At 38.2% G+C, this 23,438-nt stretch overlaps 1 protein-coding gene across 4 annotated transcripts; it reads left to right on the top strand.

Annotated features, from left to right (window-relative positions):
• Window positions 1-2: 2 nt before the first annotated feature.
• On the top strand, window positions 3-9,790 carry LOC130084431 (uncharacterized). 4 transcript variants are annotated; one of them, XM_056249855.1, is made up of 5 exons: window positions 3-693; window positions 1,035-1,132; window positions 1,327-1,473; window positions 8,018-8,238; window positions 9,508-9,790. In XM_056249855.1, the coding sequence occupies exons 2-5, from the start codon at window positions 1,035-1,037 to the stop codon at window positions 9,735-9,737; spliced, it is 696 nt and encodes a 231-aa protein (XP_056105830.1). In that variant the 5' UTR covers window positions 3-693; the 3' UTR covers window positions 9,738-9,790. The 4 variants fall into 4 exon arrangements, with proteins under 4 accessions (XP_056105830.1, XP_056105833.1, XP_056105834.1 ...); XM_056249858.1 differs by having other exon boundaries at window positions 8,018-8,226; XM_056249859.1 differs by having other exon boundaries at window positions 8,018-8,226; window positions 9,511-9,790.
• Window positions 9,791-23,438: the final 13,648 nt, after the last annotated feature.

Genomic DNA, 23,438 nt, shown 5'->3' on the forward strand with positions numbered 1-23,438 from the left:
CTGTGTTACACACAGCTGTTTATTATGGTCTTGAATATATACGATTTGATATCATTTCATGCGTTTGTTTAAGCCACGATTAAGATCGAAAACAGTAATTTAGAACCTCTCCAAATCGGGCAGTAAGTTTGACCTGGTCAAATTCTTGATTCACTCATGTTGTCAGCTCACTACGGTTCTTGTTCAAATGAGTCAGTTGAGCGGTTGACTCGAGATCCGCGCGGATTCAGTCAGACTCCAATTCGTGAAAGAAGCGTTCAGTCGGGGAACCCGTGCAACTACCGGTGATTCCTTGAAAGGATCCAGCTAAAACAATCATTCACGAATAAGTAATCGTCCCTTAATAGTTTTAGGTATTTGACATGATTCTCTGAATTAAAACACATCTTTATATGTTGTTGTTGGTGGTGGACAAAACATGTCTAGGTGGTGTAACCGTTGTTCAATTATAAATAAGAGAAAGTCTTTAGCACAAGCTTGAGATCCTTGAAAAACAAGGTATGAAGCAGTTTATAAGTATTGTTTCTATGAAAATGTGCAGTGAAGCTGTTCTGTGTGGAGTAACCAGAGCCCCTCCCCCATCCCTGGTGTAACCGGCGACATGAAGGAAGCCGTTCTGCTGTCATGTGACCGTGAAACAGGAAATGGTGTGACTGAGAGGAACACTGCAAATCCTCATGGCTGTGTGTCAAGGTTAGTATGTCTTTCAAAATAGCAGATCATTTGATCTTTCTATGACATGGCAAGTTTGTTGAGGTTCACATATAAATGGAAATGTCTTTTGTAGGGTCATAATTCAAAAATCCTTTTTATTCAGAAAAATATGGAAACTAAAATGTCAAATGGTGTAACCTGTCACCCCATTTGACTCTCACGGATATATCTAGCACACAAACTATGGTGATTTATTGATGCAGAATATGTAGCCTAAAGGTATGTCCCATTTATATTCTTACCTTAAAATATAATTACAAATAATAAAAACATAATTATTGTATTGTAACACAAAGTGTTTTTTCTTCTTCTATTTGTAGATGCCACTATCAAACAATGAGAAATCAGCTCGACACAGAGCGAAGGTGAATGCTGATCCTGTTGCCAGGGCCAGATACCTTGCAAAAAGAAGAGAGAGGTGTTTGAATTTTATTCCACAGCGAATTATAAATTATAAATGGCAAACAATTCACTTATTCAAATAACCTTGATCTTATCCTAAGTTGTACTATTATATATTACCATAAACAATAGTAATGTATATTATGCAAATATGAAATTATTACATTTTAGTATGCAATACTTAATGTCTTTTTATTTGAAAATTCTTAGTTATCAACGAAGAAAGACAGAGGGAAAGACGAAACATCCTGCAGTAGCTGAACTCTCTAATGAAAGACAGGCAGAATTGAGGAACAAATGGAGACAGTACCAGAGAAGCCACAGACACAAGATTCGTAGTTTACCTCTGCAATCCGGGTATGTTCCTTCAATTGTTACAAAACTGAATATGGCAGTAACCATTATTTTGTATCATTTTCATGTCTTTCTAGTATTAATACAATAATAATAGTAACAATAATAATTATAATTTTAAATACACTTGTAGCGCCCCCTACCTGTCTTTCTTGTAACTAAGTAGGACAGCGCTCCAGATTCCTGAAATAAATGCCTACCGATGTTGAAGTTAGGCCCCTCTGATGTCACTAACTGAATTAATTATCCTGAATGAAAGTTATAATAAAACTCTATACTCAATTATGTTTAAACACTCTGGTATTAACTCTTTTTGAAGGAATAAAAACTCTTTGAAAGTAACAAAATGTGAAGAATTTAATTTGTATAAAATAAAATGAGAGTTAAAGTTGTTTATAAACAAAGTACCAGTATGTAAATAATTCAAAATCACCAATAGACACAATATCACACCGAATAGGCAATATATTAAGTGTCTAAATTAATGAATGTGTATGTCACACATTCACTAAAGATGAAAAGGACAAACATCACAGTTTTTAAGTTCACTGAATAACAACATATGAATAGTAAACAAAACACTGTGGGCCCACACACACACACACAACAATTAGTCCCCACACACCGTTGCAGGCCTGAGACGTTGCTGGGGTACGTGGTGGCCTTTGAAACAACAAAACTGGCCGCTTCACTCTCCTGAGCGGGGGAAAAACAATATTACACAGGTACCTGAATTCAGTTTGGAACCATAAGTGACTCAGCTGCACTTGAAGAAAACACAGGAAATCTTCCTCTGGTCGTTGCTGTGGGCTCTCTGAATAAGAGCAAACGACTCCTCTGCACAGTAGTAGGCCTCGGGATATCGTCCTCCGTTGCGCGGCTGCGCTCACTCTGAAGACGGGCCACCGACTCCTGTCGCGGCCGGCAAACTCCCGATTCTCCCGTTAAAACGGAGCACTACGTGGTCCTCACAAAAATCAACAAATAACACCTAAAGTAAGTAACTTCAGTCTTTGAGTCTGTCACCAGTTACCGTTCAAATAACTTGAAACACTGTCCGTATAGGCGATCTGTATCACAAACGAAACAAAAACACCCCGCGATGTTGAGCTAACATACACGGAGAACTCAGTTACAAAACAAAATAACCCTTATACTCAAATTTGTGTGACTTACACACGTTACTATGGACAATTAGGGTTTTAATCAGATGGATTATCGATTAAACAGCTTTTTGTTACCGCAATCTCTCAGTCTCTTTCCGAATCGGCCGCACTTGACAATATCTTCTCTCCTCTCCCTCACTCTTCTCGCGCTTGTCAAAAAAAACTCTCATCTCCCGAACAACCACTCACATTACACAAAACACCAGTGAGGGCGGGACTTAATTCACATAACCCAATAAAATAATCAAACACCTAACTTGATGGTTAAAGCCACGTTTTCCACATGTACACCTCAATCAAACTTGTATCTCATGCACGCGCGCTCTTAAAGGAACAAATACCGTATACTCACAAACAAAGATGAATGGTTAATTCACATTTTATCTCTTAATTAAACATAAATACAAGCTAATAAATTGAGGTAACTTATTAACAACATACTTATAACCTACTGGGTTACACACTTTTTTGTAATCCTGTTGTAATTACAAAAAAAAAAAAAAAAATGGATTAGGACATGATAGAAGCTGCACGCACACAACCATAGGCGTCATTTACGGGGGGGACGGGTGGGACATGTCCCCACCACTTTTTGCCAGGGTCGATATTGTCCCCACCACTTTTGAAACATCTCGCGGCACGGATGTACCAATACAAATAAAACATCTCCAGTTAACTAGCAGCATTTGTTTCATTCATTTGTTAAATAAGAGGCGATATAGCGCTGAAATGTGTTGTCTTCACTCGGACGCGCGCTTCAATCCGTTGCAGAGATAATATTCGTTCCGGTGAAAGCACAAATCAAAAATGCACACAAACGTGTCCCTGCTTCTCTGGTTCTAATCCGCACTCGTATAGTTTTTTTCCCCTCATCAAAACCGATAATGTTTATCAGTGATAAAGTATATCAAGATTCTTGATATACAACCACTGATAAACATTATCGGTTTTGATGAGGGGGGAAAAACTATAGGCTACGCTTGGCAAAAATTCTGCCACTGGACCATTACAGTATAGGCTATAGGCTACGCAATAGAGGCGGATCTATGTATTTATTCACGTAAAAATACTAACAACATGTATTAGATCTCATTGTACGACCAATTAAACCCAAAGTAGGCCTACCATCACATTTTTGGTCGGACATCATCACATCTTATAGGCTACATTTTTATCTATTTACATCAGTAAGCTACAGGACATCGTCTTTCAAAACATGACCTGCGCGAAAGAGAAAAAATAATTGAATTATGCGCGCGTTTCCATTACAGATTTGCACAAACTTTTGCGATTTTTTCTAAATGTCGATAAAAACTATTGCGAAATGACGGCGTTTCCATTAACTGATGTTATGCGACTACAACATCCTTTTTTTCCCTCTCGCGATAAGTCATTTAAACATCAACGGGTAGGTTTATAGCCTATCACAGCCACCACACTAGACATTATTATTATTAATGGAAGGAGACGTGGTGTGTTATCCAAACAATAATGGCAGGGAAAGACCCATAGCCTACTGCGAACGGCATAGGAGTTTCTGGGTGTTTCTCCCTCATTTCTGCTCCGAGGTCTGATTGTGGCATTTCTTTGAGGTTTAGAATCCAGTATTCCTGTAGCCTATTGTTTATTTTATGAATTTAATAAAGAACTCTGTCCAAACGGTTAGTGTACGTTTGTGTCCATTCGTTTTTCCTTATTTAACCCAAACGAAAATGAACGGTGGTTGTTTTTTAAAAATGCAAAGTTGAACACCATTTTTTTTTTAATTTGAACTGTACACAAATGCTGCGAATAAAAAAAAAATAGACTAAATTTCAGATGTTTGTTTATGACTTTTTGCCCCTTTATTAAACATTTAAAATATTCACAACTTAATACAAAAAAAATGTAGATTTTAATGGTTTTCTAAGGCCAAATTAGAACCTGAAAATTATATTTTTCCCGCAGTGCTGAATGAGAAGAGCCATAATTATTTTAGGCCTATGTCTCTGGAACCACAGCCTACAGAAAGGTGATTTAGGTGAGTTATAAGCTAATGATAATAAATGTCTGAAAAAATAACGAGGCATTTTAATTTTATTAATAAACTATTGTTTTCTAAATTAGTGTCGGCTAAAAACATATCTCCATCTCCGCTGCGGCGCGCCGCGCGAATGCACCTTTAGAGAGAAATGCACCTTTACGGATTACATTATCAGAAGGTATTAGCTTTCGATTCGAATTTGTTCGTTTTAAAGTGGACATTTCATGCTTTACCTTACATAGTAGCGCTACAGTTCACGGAGATCATGAAAGCGCGCATGATTGTTTTATTTTATTTTACAAAAGCACAACGTTTTCTTGTTATTGTGAGTTTACACAAATAAAAGCATAGTTGCGAATAATGTATTATTATTTTCTGTATGACCAGAAATTATAGAGTATTTTAAGTTGTTTCCACTGTTGATAGGAAAACGCAAGTGTTCGCGCCCGCGTCTCCCTCCCTGCAGCGCGCTCACACTACGCACAAACACTTGGATATGCGTCAAAATCTTGTGTTTATTGTGATAATCTTAGCCCTGTATTATTATTGTCTAACCATTATGAATGACATTTGACGAATTGCTTTATTCCTTTTTTGGATAAAAGCATCTTCTAAATATGTAGCCTAATAAATGTTATAATAATGATAATTATTAGCCTATTATTATTTGCGTATACCAAGGACCCCAAACACACCGCGTCTTCTAAGTCAGGTGACTGTAAATGCGCAAAAACTGTTTCCATTGCAGTTTTGCGAAATATTCCTTTTTCGAATTGCCTGAAAATTGACGTGTTTCCATTGAGCGTAATTTCAATTCGCAATTTCAATTTGCGCAATTTGAAGGGTAATGGAAACGCGGGTACCCAGCACTTTTGAAAATGCCCTTCCGAATGCGTCTCTGTCCCCCCCACATTTCAAACCAAACTGACGCCCATGCACACAACCACAGTTGTCGTGAATATTCTCATTATCCACTGTGTCATGGATGTTTATTATTAGTAATGTAAGAAAATAACATGTAACCACTTAACAAAATGAGTTTTTAAAGATTTGTTCGTCATCTTGAAAATCCTTGAATAGTAATTTGTAAACATAAATGGATATAATGAAATTCAACACGCTGTATACACAACCCATTGTACTTTCTCTTTCTGTTTTTTATTTTACTACATGCATATATGAATCATGCACAAAAATATCAGTATAGAGGGTATGCACTGATGTCACTTTCCCGCCGGGACACGTCCCCTCAGCCGGACTGAGTGGCAGAAGAGCTGCTGTGTGACTGGATTTAATAGTGGAAACTGCGAAAACGATTATCAGTTTAAACTAAAGGTTGGACTCGATATAGTGTTCCTTTCAACTTACCAAAGATCCAGTGATCCATGGATATTGAAATGCAGCCAGGAATCGTGTTTCCTGACATTTATATGTCCCTGATTTCGATGCCAGGGAAATACATACAGCAAATCTGCCTGTGAACGCTTTCTATAAATACAATATAGGTAGGTCTAAATCCGGGCGATCACTTATATCAATGTTATATATCATCATATGGTCCAACCCTAAAACTTGTATAGTTTTTTGTCAGTGTTTATTTAAAAATGTCAAATTATGCAGTATATACAGTGGTAAATATTTTATTGATGAGTTGTCAATACAATATATAACAATAAAATATATAGGGTATGATTTTACCACTAAATTCAGCATATTGACACAAAAATGATAACTGCAAATCCACCTTTCGCTGCCTGGAGTCCAGTTGTTTCTATGAATTGCAGCGATCCATTTGCTTCTCTGTTCTGTAGCTTTCGGCAGTCTGTAAAAATATACCTCAGATTTCTGTCAAATCTAGTTTTACGGTCAGTCTCAAAGCTCTTTCCCGTTTTAGACGTGTTTTGTGTGTTTTTCGCGGCGTTCACGCTGAAAACCAATGCTGTTGCTCAGTCTTTTTGCCACCCAGTTGGCGTAACCGCAGTCACTCCGGCCAACGGTGACGTCACGTGCACACCCTCTATTTAGGAAGTACACAGAGTCAGTGTTGATTAAATAATCATTTTAAAAGTACACTATGTAACTTATTTCATGGGAAATTGCGTACATACGTCACTCGCTCGTGCATGTCTTGTCATATCTGAAAGTAGAGACATTTTGCCTTGGCTACTTGTGTGTTGTGGGAGTGGCATAGGTTAGTTAGTATAAATGAGTGATAAAGGTTGACAAGGAGCAGCTATATTTACAAACTCAAGGGAATAACCGTTTGAAAAAAAAAAATGCAGAACAGAGGAGAGTCTGCTGGCAAAACAAGAACGCAACAGAGCTTGTAATGAAACCAGAATCAACTAAAGGATTTGAAATGTTGTAAAAGAGCCGAGATGGCTTTTTTATTGCTCAACAGGCGAGTAAGGTATTTTATTGAACAGATAAATATGCTATATGTTGCCCTCTAAGAGTTCATTGTAAAGCAGCATCTGTTGTGAAGGGTGTGGAATTTATCTTCAAGGAACTTCTGTGTCTATCAATGGGTAAAGCTACAGTAACATCTTTAGGTAGTCAGCTTTCCATCTAAACTGGCTATATCTCTTAAGCCTAGTTATGAATGTTTTATGAGCAGTAGGAGAACCATATTCACAGTCACACAAAGCCGAAGCACAACCAAAACAATGTTCTTCTGCAAAATGCATGCCGTTTTGTTTTTTAAAGGTGAACTATGCAAGTTTTTTACCTCAACCGAACAGCTTCGGAGTCATTGGAATGGTTATATTACTCTTTTCGGGTTGAATGGTGGTCGTTTCGCACCCCCCTATCGCATGTGAGCGGAAAAAACACACTTGCAACTTTGAGCCGGCGGGCCGCCGGCCGCAGCATCAGGAAGTGTCGCGTGATATCAGGTCTCGCGATGTAACGAATTGTTTTACGGCAAAAAAGATCTGATAAAATTCGGATAAAATAAGCATCAAACAGAAATAACCCGGCGCCGTATACATGTGGTGTTCAAGGCGCACATACAATACAGACTGCCGACAGTTAAACAGGGCGCGCGCAGCTCTTAAAGGGGCCACACCTTATTTCCACTCGTTACAGCGTCCATCCTACTGAACAGGTACCGGTGTACAGGGGGAGGGGATCGGCCGTGAGTGCAGAGCCATCTCTGCGTGAGTGCTATTCACGACAGTACAAGTACTCCACAGCGACTCTAGGGGTCGCTGTTTGACAAAAACGGAATTCCTGCATAGTGCACCTTTAACTGCTAGAGGACCAAAGGTTACATAGTGCACCTTTGAAGTAAAATATTAAAGTAATATACATAAGAGGAATTATTCCATGATTGTTGTATAATATTTTCCTCCTGCAGCTCCCAGGATGAGATGAACTCTCAATGGCTGCAGGATTTCGCTCCGTACTCCCCCAGCAGTGAGCTTGACTCCAGCTCCGCGAGACAGGAGAGTCCCGTGAGCAGCCACAGCTGGATGAAACAGGAACCAGAGACTGAACTAATCCAGTGGGGAAATATAAAATCAGTGCCAGCTGATAATTCTACAGAGCAGGACAACCCTCCGAACAGTGCCGTCTCCAGTACGTGATTTTTCATTTACTGACAATCAATGTCAATCTCCAAAATGCAATGATGGGACAGAGTTAGAGAGAGCATTTAAGTATTGTCTGTAGTGATGTCAGGGCCGGCCCAGGCTTTGTTGGTGCACTTGCTGAGATTTTAGATTGTGTATTATTCACATATTCTCCTCTTTTTTCAGCACACATAAAAACCACAATTGCCAAAGTGCGATTTATCTTGGTATATTTGTTATGACGTTTTATTCTTCTATACTAACTCGTGGCGTAGCCTATGATTCAGTAGGTCATCATCCTACAGTTTACATGCATGTCGTTCCCAAGTTTATTAGATCCATTAGACTATAGTCTTAGTCATTCGATATAAAGGGGGGGAAAACATTACAGAAGCTTACATTTATTTGAAAGAAAACACACTGCACTTTACTTGCAGTTTAAAACAATCAAAAATGGCCCACAGTGTTAGTGTCACTCATCTCAGTTTGTCGCGATCTCTCAGAGTTCTGTTATAATCAATGAAGCTGTCTCACAGCACAATTAATCTCTCATTTATATCGTGTCTACACTTCGTTTGCTATAATGAGAGGAATCGTGAGTGTGCAGAACTCAGAGTCAGCACTGAACCAGAACTCAGACGTTTTAATCGGTGACTGGATTCTGACTAACTTAAACACCTCGAATCCCAACCAGTCAATTGGGTTATTATTGGAAGGCTGTTGCTAATGTTTTTTTATTATTATTATTATTATTATTATTATTTCTCACTATCCATTGTTTCCTTTTTGTGAGTCTATAATTAAATGAGATGATCAGTTAGAGATTTTTTTTTTCTTCTTTTGTAGGAACAAATATACGGAAGCGTATTGCATTCACTTGAGGGAAAAAAATCTACTCTGTTTTTCTGAATTAACGAGTTAATTATCTCAGAATTACGAGATATTTTTTCATGAAAAAAAAAAAACGTTTTTGCTCTGTTTTTCTGAATTAACGAGTGAATATCTCAGAATTATGAGATACATTTTTCTTGAAAAACATTTTTTTCACTCTGTTTTTATGAATTAATGAGTTACTCATAATTCTGAGATAATTAACTCGTTAATTCAGAAAAACAGAGCAAAAACTTTTTTTCCATGAAAAATGATCTCGTAATTCTGAGATAATTAACTCGTTAATTCAGAAAAACAGAGTAGATTTTTTTCCTCAAGTGAATGCAATACGCTTCTGTACAAATACATATACATAGACAGTTTGTTTAGTTTCTATCTTTCTCAGCAGTGATACCCCCGAACACGGAGGATTTACCCAGTGGTGTTATGCTGACCATCACCAAACTTCAGTGTCTGCTGGAGAGCAAACAGGAGAGGATTGAAGCTCTGGAGAGACAGGTGCAGGACCTACAGGAGGATCGCAGGTTCCTCCGCTCTCAGATCGAGAACCTCACAGGCGCTCTCTCTACTCATGTCTGTCGAGGGGTTTCGGATGAAGCAACTGGAAAAAGTTAGATGGTTCCTATGAAAGTTTTCAAGTCAGTGCATAAACTGTAACTGAATGGACCCTTAGGGCCAGATTTACTAACAGCTTGGCCAGTGCAAACCCTCTTTTGGGGTTAAAAAACTACCTAAACTACTAGTTAGGATTTACTAAAGACAAGCAGTGAAGAATGAACACTGAAAAGGCGTAGACAGTTATTTTTGCGGCTGATCATTATGGAAATGATCCGGCTGTGTCTGTTCTTTAATTTGCATGTCGTCAGTAGATCACGCGCAGAACTTTCCACTCCCATCGCCACTTTTGTGGGTTTGCGCTCTCACGCTAATTCGCCCTGTTAAGTAAATCTGGCCTTTTGATGTTCAAACATTTTATTAAATTTTTTTTGTGTTTGTCATTTTATCATTGTTACTAATTTATTTGAGTTTTGAACAGTTACCAGTATGTATTAGCTAATCAATATCTATTGTTATCATTATTATTAGGAATAGTTCATCCTAATGAACTATAGTTCATTTTCACAAAATGAAAATTTTGTAATTTACTGAGAATTGCCTTATGTCATTCCAAACCTGTATGACTTTCTGGGACAATAAAACGTCTTCATCTCTGTCGCTAAAGGTGTGTGCTTATTTACTGGCGTTTAGCGAATTTTCTCTGGCAAAACTCAGTCATTGGGAATCCACGCAATCTGGATTTTTTTTGGCGTAAGATTTCCATGTGCAGATTTTGCAACTACTTGGGGTTCATCATGCAGATTTGCAATTTTGCTCCAATTTCACAGGCACAATTTCACTTGTCCATTGTCAGTAGTGTAGTTTAGCGATGCATGAAGCCCTGCTCACATGGATGATCTATACAGCAGTCTCTTCACCTGAGAAACGGCAAATGTCCCTGCTGAAAGAAACCGCTAAATCCAGTCTAAGATTATTGGCTGGTCTCATCTGGTTTAGCAGGATGGATTTAGATGGGTTTTTGTCATTTCATTAGCTGGTCAGGCTGGGAGACCAGCTGAACACCATCTTAAACCAGCCAGTCAACTTTAGGCTGATTTTACCTGTATATTTTTTTCCAGCAGGGGTGATGATCCAGCATGATCATGACATCATGAAATGAATGTTAATTTTGAGTAACCTATTAAAAATGCATTGCTTTGGTGCACAATGTAGAACGAAAGCACTCACTTCATTTTGCTATTTAATCAGTCGCTGTTTGATAGCTTATAAGAAAAAATCAAGACTACCAACATAAAGAAAAGGTAATGGGTATGCTTTGCATTTGTGGAGAAACCGTTTTTAAATAATATTTGTAGACATGCATATTTTAATAAAGGATATCTGTTTCTATCATAAGTGACATTCAGAGATATAAAGGCTACACGGGCAGTCACTGGTTGTCACCTATGATATAAACATAGACAGTAAAAGAAAGGATATAAATTGCAGAAAGGGTCTTGAACTACCGTAAGTGAGCGCATCGAATAGAAGTTAGAACAGAACACTTCCACCAACACAACTTCCTGTTTGGTTACTGGCTGGTATGGAAATCACGAGCGAACTCCACGCCTAGACACTAGAGGGCGTTCTGATACCTTCTGCTGGATTAGCTTGTTATCAAAGCCACTAGATGACAAGACCGCTTGCTTGGGTTGCTTGCTCTTTCTGCACAGAAGAACTTTGTTTGGCGGTAAGTGGGAGGCTGGACGAGAAACATACAATGTTACAGTGATAATTCACTCAAAATTAAAATTCTGTCATCATTTAGGCCTACTCACGTCATTCCAAACCTGTATTAATTGTGGATTGGGCTTTAAAGTATACATTTAAAGATGTGTTCTACTCATTTTTTTTTACTATTGGTAACTTACGTTATCTATGGTTCAATGAAGAACCTTTACAGAACCTTTCACGGCACAAACGTTAAATATTGGGCGTTTTTTTTTTTTTTTTTTTAGAACTGTTCACTTATTAAAGGTTCTTTGGGGTTCTTAAAATGGATCTTATCACTTGTCAGAAAGTCGGCCTTACAGGTTTATCACTTCTCGCGCTAGTATGCTTGCTTCATCATGCTAATAATTTGTTGTAAACCTTTGACCATGTCTTCATCATTTATTTGTGCTACATTTAAATGCCTTTTATGTTGAACACTTTATTGTTTACCTTTGCCCCAGACTTTCAATCTTAAACCATGAAAATAAACATAATTATACATTCTTTTTATCTATCGGCTAAATAAGGGTGACGTTTTGCTAAACCATTTTGGTATATTTTGTTTGAATTTTTCACAAATTACGGCTGTCCTTTAATTAGGATCTGACGTAATTTCCATCAAAATTAACCTTTTTGCCCATATAAAGTTTTTTCAAAAGTTAGTGTTCTTATTTACCCATTAGACAAGATGAGACACCCGTGTGAAGAGAAAACAGAAAAAACACAGTAAATATAGCTTTTGGACAGAATTGTTTTTATATTCTTTTAGAGAAAACTGTCTTTGTGGCTGGAATGCTGTATTGACAAATCAACATCCAAGACAGCTGCTATCCATTTTATGTATTTTTATTCAGTATAAATCCACTGTAGATGTCTATATACAGCTGATGTCTTCACCAGTAGAATGAGCCCCAGATGAAGGTTCTTGCGAGCTTGTCTTTGGGTAGCAGGAAGTGACAGTTCGGCGTGTTTTCACTGACTTCCTGCTGTTTGCTGTTCAAATGGAGTGACAAATTAGTAGTGCAAAGCCATTATAGGCCTCCACTATCTGTTTATCTTTCTGTGGCACTCTGTCTTTGTCATTCACACACTTTTTCTCTCGGCTTCCTCTCTATCTCTCCTTCCAGTTTGTCTCTCTCTCTCTCTCTCTCTCTCTCTCTCTCTCTCTCTCTCTCTCTCTCTCTCTCTCTCTCTCTCTCTCTCTCCAACAAAGCATTGCCATTGCAGTCATTTTTGATGGGATGACTTCCGATAAATAAACAGGCTGAGTGTGTGAGAGTGTGTCCACCTGCTGTCTTTTCAGAGCTGACAGCTGTAGTCCTCTTGCAGACGGCTGAGGGAACCGGAGGGTCTCGCTGAAGGGGACGCCATGCTTTGAGCCTAATGGAGCCTGAAGCATCATAACGGACGTGACTGGAATGAGGACCGACCGCAGCTGCGGCGATGAGGTCCTGTAAGTGACGGATTTCACAGGGTGGTCTGGTTTCATACGAGCTGAATGTGTGGCAGGTGCAGTGGCATGATTTTGAGCCAGAGTTCACCATCCTTCCTCCCAAAACTGCGCGTATGTAAGATCCCAAACACTTGATGAATAGAGCACACCTGCAGGCTTATTTGACCAGATGACCAGTCATGACCACTATATTCCCTACATCTGTCAGGTTGTTATGATGAAAACATGTTTTCAGCCAGGAACTGTAATTTTCACTATTAACTAACTATTACCTATGACTTTTGCCTCAATAAACTCCTAATTACTGCTTATTAATAGTTAGTAAGGTAGGATTAACGGATGTAGAATATGGTCATGCAGAATAAGGCATTAAAGGGATAGTTCACCCAAAAATGAAAATTAAGTCATTAATTACTCACCCTCATGTTGTTCCAACCCCGTAAGACCTTCGTTCATCTTCGGAACACAAATTAAGATAAATTTGAGAGCTGGATCACTGCTACATAGGCTTCCTAAGGGAGTGAAACTTGACGGCCCAGAAAGTCATTGAAGAAAATGTTTAAATATTCCATGTGACTACAGTGGCTCAACTATAAGTTTATCAAGCGACGAGAATACCCTTACGGGGTTGGAACAACATGAGGGTGAGTAATTAATGACTTAATTTTCTTTTTTGGGTGAACTATCCCTTTAATATGTGCTTTATAAGTGCTAATAAACAGCCAATATCCTAGTAGTGATAGTGAGAAATGGACCCTAAACTAAAGTGTTACCATTATTTCAATTACAAAAATGATTTAATGGCGTAATATAACTTAAAGGTGCATTGTGTAATATTTAGGAGGATCTGTAGACAGAAATGCAATATTATATACATAACTATGTTTTATAAAGACCTTACTTAATGAACCGTTATGTTTTTATTACCTTTGAGTGAGCCATTTCTATCTACATACACCGCGGGTCCCCTTACATCGAAATGCGCCGACATGTTTCTACAGTGGCCCTAAACGGACAAACGCGTTTCATCACTATGTTCTTCGTGCAAGGAAGCTAGCTAAAGTCAGCGAATAAAACACTGACACAATGATGAACAAGGAACAATAATATTCACAATAACATCGTTTTACTGAATAATAAAGTAAACATAATTTCTTAATTTATCTTTGTAAAGGAAAGAAAAGTCATCACATTTCTCCTATTTTAGCTTCTCTCAGGTGGCTACCAGTGGATTTCAGGATAAAATATAAAACTGCTGTATGTTTTTAAAGCAGTGCGTGGGATAGCTCCTGCTTATATGAGCTCATTGCTCTTCATCAAGCACCTAGGTCTTTAAGATCAAATAATAAGTCATTGCTTTCTGTCCCTCGGTCTCATTTAAAGTGAAAAGGTGATCAGGGCTGTGTTCAGCCCCGACAAAACGTTGCACAACGTTTTTTAAACAGAAACGGTGATGCGTTGAACACACTGTTCTGATGACGCAAGAGTTGCAACTATGGCAGCTGAGAAGGCCATTCTTTGTGTTCTTTGTGAAGAATTTTCGGAGCCTGATGAAGTCGGTATAAATTATGTGTTTAATACTTCAAAATATGCCCGATGTTACAGTTACTGCACTTGCCGCCCAGAACACAAGAGAACATCCCAATCGAGTGAAGGGATTTGTGGAAACTGAAATGGAAGCACACATCTTACCTAATTCAGACTGAAGCACATCTATTCAGCCTCACATACTGACTTTATTTGTAGTTCATACTGTTTTAATACCCTGTATTTTCTTTTTCATTTTTCGGGAAAGCACTTAATTACCATTGTTTATTTCTACCAAATGTCATACACTTGCAATGAGCTAAAAATATAAACAACTACATCATTATGTTGATATCCTGTATTTTTACTATAAAACTTACGACAAACATGTCTTCTAATATCCTCAGTTGTTGCGTATACCGAGCTGCATCGAACACATTTGTAAATAACTTTCCTTGAACCTATTGTGCGAGTTCACTTTAATACCGTGTGCTTTATATACACTCACCGGCCACTTAATTAGGTACCCCATGCTAGTAACGGGTTGGACCCCCTTTTGCCTTCAGAACTGCCTCAATTCTTCGTGGCATAGATTCAACAAGGTGCTGGAAGCATTCCTCAGGGACTTTGGTCCATATTGACATGATGGCATCACACAGTTGCCGCAGATTTGTCGGCTGCACATCCATGATGCGAATCTCCCGTTCCACCACATCCCAAAGATGCTCTATTGGGTTGAGATCTGGTGACTGTGGAGGCCATTTTAGTACAGTGAACTCATTGTCATGTTCAAGAAACCAATTTGAAATGATTAGAGCTTTGTGACATGGTGGAAGTAGCCATCAGAGGATGGGTACATGGTGGCCATAAAGGGATGGACATGGTCAGAAACAATGCTCAGGTAGGCCGTGGCATTTAAACGATGCCCAATTGGCACTAAGGGGCCTAAAGTGTGCCAGGAAAACATCCCCCACACCATTACACCACCACCACCAGCCTGCACAGTGGTAACAAGGCATGATGGTTCCATGTTCTCATTCTGTTTACGCCAAATTCTGACTCTAACATCTGAATGTCTCAACAGAAATCGAGACTCATCAGACCAGGCAACATTTTTCCAGTCTTCAACTGTTCAATTTTGTTGAGCTCTTGCAAATTGTAGCCTCTTTTTCCTATTTGTAGTGGAGATGAGTGGTACCCGGTGGAGTCTTCTGCTGTTGTAGCCCATCCGCCTCAAGGTTGTGCGTGTTGTGGCTTCACAAATGCTTTGCTGCATACCTCGGTTGTAACGAGTGGTTATTTCAGTCACTGTTGCCCTTCTATCAGCTCGAACCAGTCTGGCCATTCTCCTCTGACCTCTGGCATCAACAAGGCATTTCCGCCCACAGAACTGCCGCTCACTGGATGTTTTTTCTTTTTCGGACCATTCTCTGTAAACCCTAGAGATGGTTGTGCGTGAAAATCCCAGTAGATTAGCAGTTTCTGAAATACTCAGACCAGCCCTTCTGGCACCAACAATCATGCCACGTTCAAAGTCACTCAAATCAACTTTCTTCCCCATACTGATGCTCGGTTTGAACTGCAGGAGATTGTCTTGACCATGTCTACATGCCTAAATGCACTGAGTTGCCGCCATGTGATTGGCTGCTTAGAAATTAAGTGTTAACGAGCAGTTGGACAGGTGTACCTAATAAAGTGGCCGGTGAGTGTATATGTTGCTGCTGATTGGACTGCAGTTCTGACACACCCACCAAACAAGAGAAAACGTATCTCAAACCCCGTTGCACGCCGTTTCCAGGAAACATGACATTCAACCCGGAAACCGTAGCAAAACTTTGCGCACCGTTTTGAACTTGAACGTGCCCCAGGCCTTTGCTGTTGCAGGTCCGAGGCTTTGGAATAGTCTGCCTCTTGAACTAAGATAGATCACTTCTTTAAATGTATTTAAAGCTTGTGTTAAAAATAATTTCTTGTCTTTAGCTTTTGAGAGGTTGGGCTAGTATCTGTATTGTTGTTTTTATGTGTTTTTTTAATGCTGCTGATTAGCACTTTGGTCTGCAGGTGCAGTTGTAAAGTGCTTTATAAATAAAATGAAGCAAGCAAGCATATACAACAGTAGGTACTGTAGATTACGCTGCTGGCACTTTAATACACATATCTTATACACGTGATTTCTTTACTTGCTGTTTATGTGCACAGACATAACCGACTGTGTTTATGTGAACTTTGTGTGTTTTTGAAAACCTTGTGTGCATGAAAAACTGCGATGTCACACGAGCTTCACCGCGATAGAGATGATAATCAAAAATAAACAGATGTTTTAGTCAGAGTATTCAAGGCACAAGCTGTAAAGGCCACAGCCTTTTCTGAAAAGCAGGGTGGGAAGCACTAGCTCATTTGCATTTAAGGATACATTTAAATTGTGGGGTATTTAGAGCTGAAACTTCAGACATTCTGGAGTCAACTGAGACTTATATTAGAAGATTGTGTAAAAATGGGCATATTGGGTCCCCTTTAAGCACCTTTCATGTATTGTTTACCCTAGATTTTCAATCTTAAAATATTACAGTCCATCATAAACATAACAATTATACATTTTAAGAACTGATCTTTAGAGCTAAAGTAAGCCCTTGAAAATCAAATATAACATCAGATTTCTTTTTTCTTCTACCAAATCACCCCTGCAGTATGAAATGCAGTGGGATCATGTAGTGTTTCCTGGCACTCATCTGTTTGGTTTGCTGTTTTTGTCCAGCACAAAATCTCTCTCTGTCATTTGCAGCTATTGTATCACATGCCAGTTTGGCTCTGGACCGCCACACCATCCTCTAACATTGTTCGTGCTGTGTGTTTGTGCCACAGGGTGTGCGACTGGTGTCTTAAAATAACCAACACACCATTCTAAAGTGGGTCAGAGCAGGAAGTGGATGCCAAAGGCACCAATGGACATACTGAGCTACATCCTGGTCATTTTCCCTGCAAGCAATTGTGAAGAATGATACTGTGTCTGGTTAATGCAGGTCAGTGTATCATTGGCACTTACATTATAACAGAAATAAACAGAGGACAGCTATGGATACTGCTCTGTTTTGACATTGTAACCATTTTAAAGGTACACTATGTAACTTTTTTGTTAAAAATTAAAAAAATAATTTAAATAATGAGTCAATACATCATCTATCCTTCTTCCAAAACCAGTTTTTGTCTTACCCTGATACACTATGGTTAGTCTATTATATGTTTGAATACTTTAGACTTGATGGGATTGATTTTGCGGGAAATTCCCGACATACATCACTCGCCCGTGCGTGTCTCGTTAAATACGCAAGTAGAGAAAAGTTGCTCCGGTGTTACAATATATTCAGTTACTGAAATATTTAGTTCCACTGGGTGGCGCTTTTATGTATATTCATGATATCCTCCTATTGCGGGCATGTACTTGAGACAACTCGAAAACGAATAGAACTGAAAATATTACTGCACGCTCCTCAATCGCAACTGTTTAATGGGTTGTTTCGAAAAGGTAATACAAGTTTCAATATTAAGCAACAATGAGAAAGACAATGAAACATTTAAAACAATATGTGGAATGCAAAATTAAGCGAGTTTCTGAGATAATTATTAAAACGGCCTTGGCACTCAATGAAAAGAGCCTCCCTGTATGTCCAGATCACACTCTGCCAGAGCTACCAGTTACTTCAGCTCTCACACCCAGTCTGAAACAAACAGTGACTTTACAAGATGATGAGCATAATGTGGAAACATCACAAAAGCAAAAAAAAAGCTTATGCTTAATATTGAAAATAGGAGGATGTCATGAATATTCAAGAGAGCGTGACCCAGTGGATCCAAATATTTCAGGAACTGAATATATTGTATCACCGGCTACTTTGACGTGGGATTGGCATAGGTTAGACGAACAGAGGAGAGTTTGGTCTGCTGGCAAAAAGAGAAAGCGACAGAGCCAGTAATAAAACAAGAATCAAATCAGATTGTTTTTTTGGAGATGGCGAGAACTGAGGGATTTGAAATTTTGTAAAAGCGACACGGAGATGACGTTTTTATTACTAAACATGCGAGTAAGGTATTTTATTGATAAATTGCAATATGTAGCTCTCTTAAGAGTTCATTGTTGTAATGCAGCATTTGTTGTGAAGGGTCAATTCATTATGGTTGTTGTAGCGCTGTGCTGGAATTTATCTTCAAGGAAGTACCGCGACTAATGGGTATAGCTAGAGTACTGTCTTCAGCTAGTCAGACTGAGATCCTTTTTATCTAAGTGTGTGGGGTTGTTGTGATTTTGGCAAGTAAGACATGTTACTGGATCAACATCTTTTGTTGATCCTGGAACAACAATTCTGCCCAAAAACATAGTTCTAAAACCCGTGTGTGTGTGTGTGTGCAGTATGTAATTTAAAGGGTTAGTTCACCCAAAAATGAAAATGATGTCATTAATGACTCAACCTCATGTCGTTCCAAGCCCGTAAGACCTCCGTTCATCTTCGGAACACAGTTTAAGATATTTTAGATTTAGTCCGAGAGTTTTCTGTCCCTCCATTGAAAATGTATGTACGGTATACTGTCCTTGTCCAGAAAGGAAATAAAGACATCATCAAAGTAGTCCATGTGACATCAGTGGGTTAGTTAGAATGTTTTGAAGCATCGAAAATACATTTTGGTCCAAAAATAACAAAAACTACGACTTTATTCAGCATTGTATTCTCTTCCGGTTCTGTTGTGGAGCCGCGTTCAGTGCCGCTGATGACGTAAGACGCTGCTGACGTGTGTCTGGTGCGCCTGAGCTTCGTTTACAGTCTGAGGGAGACGCACGCTGTAAACAAAACAATCTTCGCAAACATGTCTAAGGATTTCGACACAGAGGAAGACTTGCATTTTTTTGCCCAGCCATATTTATTTGAACCCGAATACACGGACGCACCAGACACACGTCAGCAGCGTCACTGCGGACTCGTGAGAGCGAATACCAAAATGTATTTTCGATGCTTCAAAACATTCTAACTAACCCACTGATGTCACATGGACTACTTTGATGATGTCTTTATTTCCTTTCTGGACAAGGACAGTATACCGTACATACATTTTCAATGGAGGGACAGAAAGCTCTCGGACTAAATCTAAAATATCTTAAACTGTGTTCCGAAGATGAACGGAGGTCTTATGGGCTTGGGACGACATGGGGGTGAGTCATTAATGACATAATTTTAATTTTTGGGTGAACTAACCCTTAAAAAAGACAATTTGGTAGCACTTTATTTTACAGTCATGTTCCCCATGTACGTACTATGTACTTATTATAGTAATTACAATAACTGGGTAATAACTAGGTTCTAAGTCTAAACCCTGAGTAATCTATTATATTGTATATATGTAGTACCGGTATGTAATATCTATATATATATATTATATATATTAGTATTATTAATATTATTTAAAAATGAATTTTTTTTCACATTACTGTAAAGAGAAATATATTATTTAAATGGGCTTATTTATCATGAAAAATATTTTAAGAAAATCATAGAGATCCTAAAAACATTGTTTCTTTCTGATTTTTGGGTGAAATATGCCCTGGACGTTCCTCAATTATTTTCAGACACAAGGGGGCAGACATGCATTCTGCTGTAAAAACTGAATTGTTACATGTACACATGGCACATGCAGACATACATGATTATTGTGGTTTTGAGGGATGTATTTGTATGAGTCAATTGGATGCTTGTTGGGCTTGGACTGAAGTCAAACTGTGAGATTATGTGGTTCATGTCCTATAATCATGTAACTTGCATCCACAAAATTCAGTGTTGACGTCTTCATTGAACACAAACGACACATACACACGACAACAAAAGCACATAAAATACATTAACTCATTGTCTCTAGCCATAAACCACCAATGGAGCTAAAATTGTACCACAGAATGCCTTCAATGTCTTATACATATTAAACAATTAAACTACATATTAATAAGATTTCATTACTAACCAAATCAAGCCAGTAAACCTCACAATCTCTTTTTAATTTCAGATTTCTGGCTGTGTTGTTTTATCAACAAGTCTGCAGGTACTGACATCGCTCACATGTTCTCCATCTGGTTGGCACTGATAAGAACTTCCAAAGGGCTTCTGGGTAATAGTCTTCACTGACTTAAAAAGCTGGAACGTAATGTATTCTGGTTGAGATGGCCCTGTCGGCAGCCTGCGTCTCCTGCCCTGAACAATCAGCTGTGAAGTGTGCGGTTGTTAGAGGCGAGCGTCTCTCTCTCTCTGAGACTCATGATTCATACTGCACCCCCATTTCAGAGAGAGAGAGAAACAAAATGGCTGCTTTCAGGGCCAGAGGGGGAGCCAAAAATCTTCACAGCAAACTGAAAATTGCGGCAGAGGTTGAATGGAAAAATACTGTTTTACGCTTCCAGATTAAACCACTTCAATTTAGATCATGTCGGTTTCTATTGGAATTGTTTTATGATCAAATATTTGCATACAAGATGAAATGTTGATATTACTAAAGAACATGTCTGGGTTATGTTTCAATCCAAAATCAAAAGAACGAAATAAGAAATTATGCTTTGCTTCATTAAGAAAATTAAGCCTGTTTTTGCATCGTTTGCATTCTCATAACCATTCGGCACATTTCCAAAAAAATAATTGTATTATTCAAATTGCAGTTTAGTTAAAAATGTATTACAGAAATGATAGTAACTAACATTGCAAATAATAATAAAAAAAGCATTACATCACAGTAAAACATCCAAATGCAGTACAGCAATGAGAATATGCGGAGGCAGGTTTTTTTTGTTTTTTTCATGGCATGTTTTTGATAGATTCACCCATTTATGTCAATGCATTATTATACATGCAATATACTAACTGCAAGTGTATTTGGTGGTCGTGTCTTCTCTGGGTGGAGTCTGTAAGCATGCTCATGCTCAGAGGCTTGCAGGATGGAAAAAGGACACAACCTCTATTTTCTGGGTCATGAGCTACGGTTTATGCCCCAGGAGTCAACTTCGCAAGGTGCATGATGGGATGCCAGATTGTATAGATATTACATGATGGGAGGCAGGAGGGGGCGTATATCTGGAATTTTCCAGAAAGGCTCAGTAACTTTCCAGGCTTCATCGTTGAATTTTGTATAACACTGTAAAGGTGAGCTACTCTTCTACATTAGCATCCTATAGATTTTAAATTGATAGCTTGTATCACATTTTGGTTATACACACAACAAAATTATATATAATATAGATTTAAATTAACGCAAAACAAAAATGCAGAAGGCATTGTATTTTTTAAATAAGTTTTATTAATAAAGGCATAGAACCAGTTTATTTGTAGTGCACTGACAATAGTTTTATATAATTCGTTTATTAATTAAATTAATAAAAAGACAAAAAGACCTTGCGATATGTTTGGTAATTGTACCTGAATTAATTTAAAATTAATTTGCTATATTTCAGATCAATATATTTGTTTTCCTTAATTTTAATTAACATTATTAATTAACAATGTAACATTATTCTCATCTGAATTATAAATAATTGATTTCTGTTTAAAATAATACTACCATTAATAACACATTCGATTTTCTTTTTTAATCAATGTAGAATGTTTAAGATTAGTGGTCCGAGGACAAGAAATGAAAACCAATTTGATGAATGTCCAAAAGATGGGACCCACAGACTGTTTTGAAATGGAGTTGGATAAATATGTTTTGCTTTTAAAACAGTGTGTGTGTGTGTGTGTGTGTGTGTGTGTGTGTGTGTGTGTGTGTGTGTGTGTGTGTGTGTGTGTGTGTGTGAGAGAGAGAGAGAGAGAGAGAGAGAGAGAGAGAGAGAGAGAGAGAGAGAGAGAGATTTTGGTTGGGTGACAGTTGTAGGTTACAGTTTGACAAGAGTTTACAGTGTGACAAAAGCACAATGTTGTGTTTTATTGCGAGTGTACACAAATATAAGTAAACACTTTCCAGGTTTAATGATCTGTATGAACAAAATGACGGAGTATGTTTTTTATGTTTCCACTGTTCGATCGCGGCCGCGCCTCTCTCTCTCACACACACACACACACACACACACTCCAGCATTGCAATCTTGACATCGCAGCCTGTTCATTATGCGGTCACACCAAACGCGAATAGAGCGTTAAATTCGCGTCTATCGCGTCTAGTTCGACGCTAGTCCAAAGCGAATAGGACGCGCATAAGCCAACGTTTGAAGTGAACGCGCGTTCAGAGCAAAGCCGATGGTACAGATTATGTGTCCCTAAAGAACCCGCGTAAGTTCCGCATTACATTAATTAATTTCCACGCAAGTTTTATTTATTTTTATACCGTGTATTCTCCGTGTAAATTCGTGCACCGAACCGTGACGCCCGTACCGTTTCGGTTCGGTACGAATACATGTACCGTTCCACCCCTAGTTAGTATGCACTATGCAACAACAACGGGAAACTGTATATCGGTGCAGTGTGCGCATGTCAAAAGATTAAATTCCGATTTGACATATAAACACGCACATCAACCCAATCACTTTATTTATCGTTCATGTAAACACTATGTTCGGATTCATCAATCAGAATTAATTCATTCAGTTTGAAGCAAAAAGTGTCCATGTAAATGTAGCTAATGTTAATCAAAGAAAATCACTCAGTACTCTTGACTGAATAACTTTTGCAGATTTAATAAGGATTAATCTATATTCATATTCATAATTCTGCAGCCTATAGACACACCTGAAAATATTATAGCAAAGCAAATTATTATTATTTTTTTTTTTACATTTTAGCAGGACAGGTAAAAATCTGAAGAAAAAAACCTTAGCGATGAGCCCTGATATATCAAAAGCGCAGCTAAATGTGACATTTATTACAATGGATTTATGAGAAGATTGTTTTAGGTTCACTTAAATTAAAAGTTGTTATATTTTTTAGTAATATAACAACTTTCAACTATACAGTAATGTTGTATGGCTATAATTAATGGCTATAATTAAGGGACAACATCCACTTAAT

This window comes from Rhinichthys klamathensis, unplaced genomic scaffold (genome assembly GCF_029890125.1).
Source record: "Rhinichthys klamathensis goyatoka isolate OS25496 unplaced genomic scaffold, OSU_Roscu_1.1 h1tg000064l_1, whole genome shotgun sequence".
NCBI classification, from domain to species: domain Eukaryota; kingdom Metazoa; phylum Chordata; class Actinopteri; order Cypriniformes; family Leuciscidae; genus Rhinichthys; species Rhinichthys klamathensis.

What these genes read in the sequence shown, in the direction of transcription:
- LOC130084431 (XM_056249855.1), top strand. Translation starts at nt 1,035, where the DNA reads ATGCCACTATCAAACAATGAGAAATCAGCTCGACACAGAGCGAAGGTG. An exon ending in CTTGCAAAAAGAAGAGAGAG is followed by an intron (nt 1,133 to 1,326) that starts GTGTTTGAATTT and finishes GAAAATTCTTAG; the next exon opens with TTATCAACGAAGAAAGACAG. An exon ending in TCCGAACAGTGCCGTCTCCA is followed by an intron (nt 8,239 to 9,507) that starts GTACGTGATTTT and finishes TATCTTTCTCAG; the next exon opens with CAGTGATACCCCCGAACACG.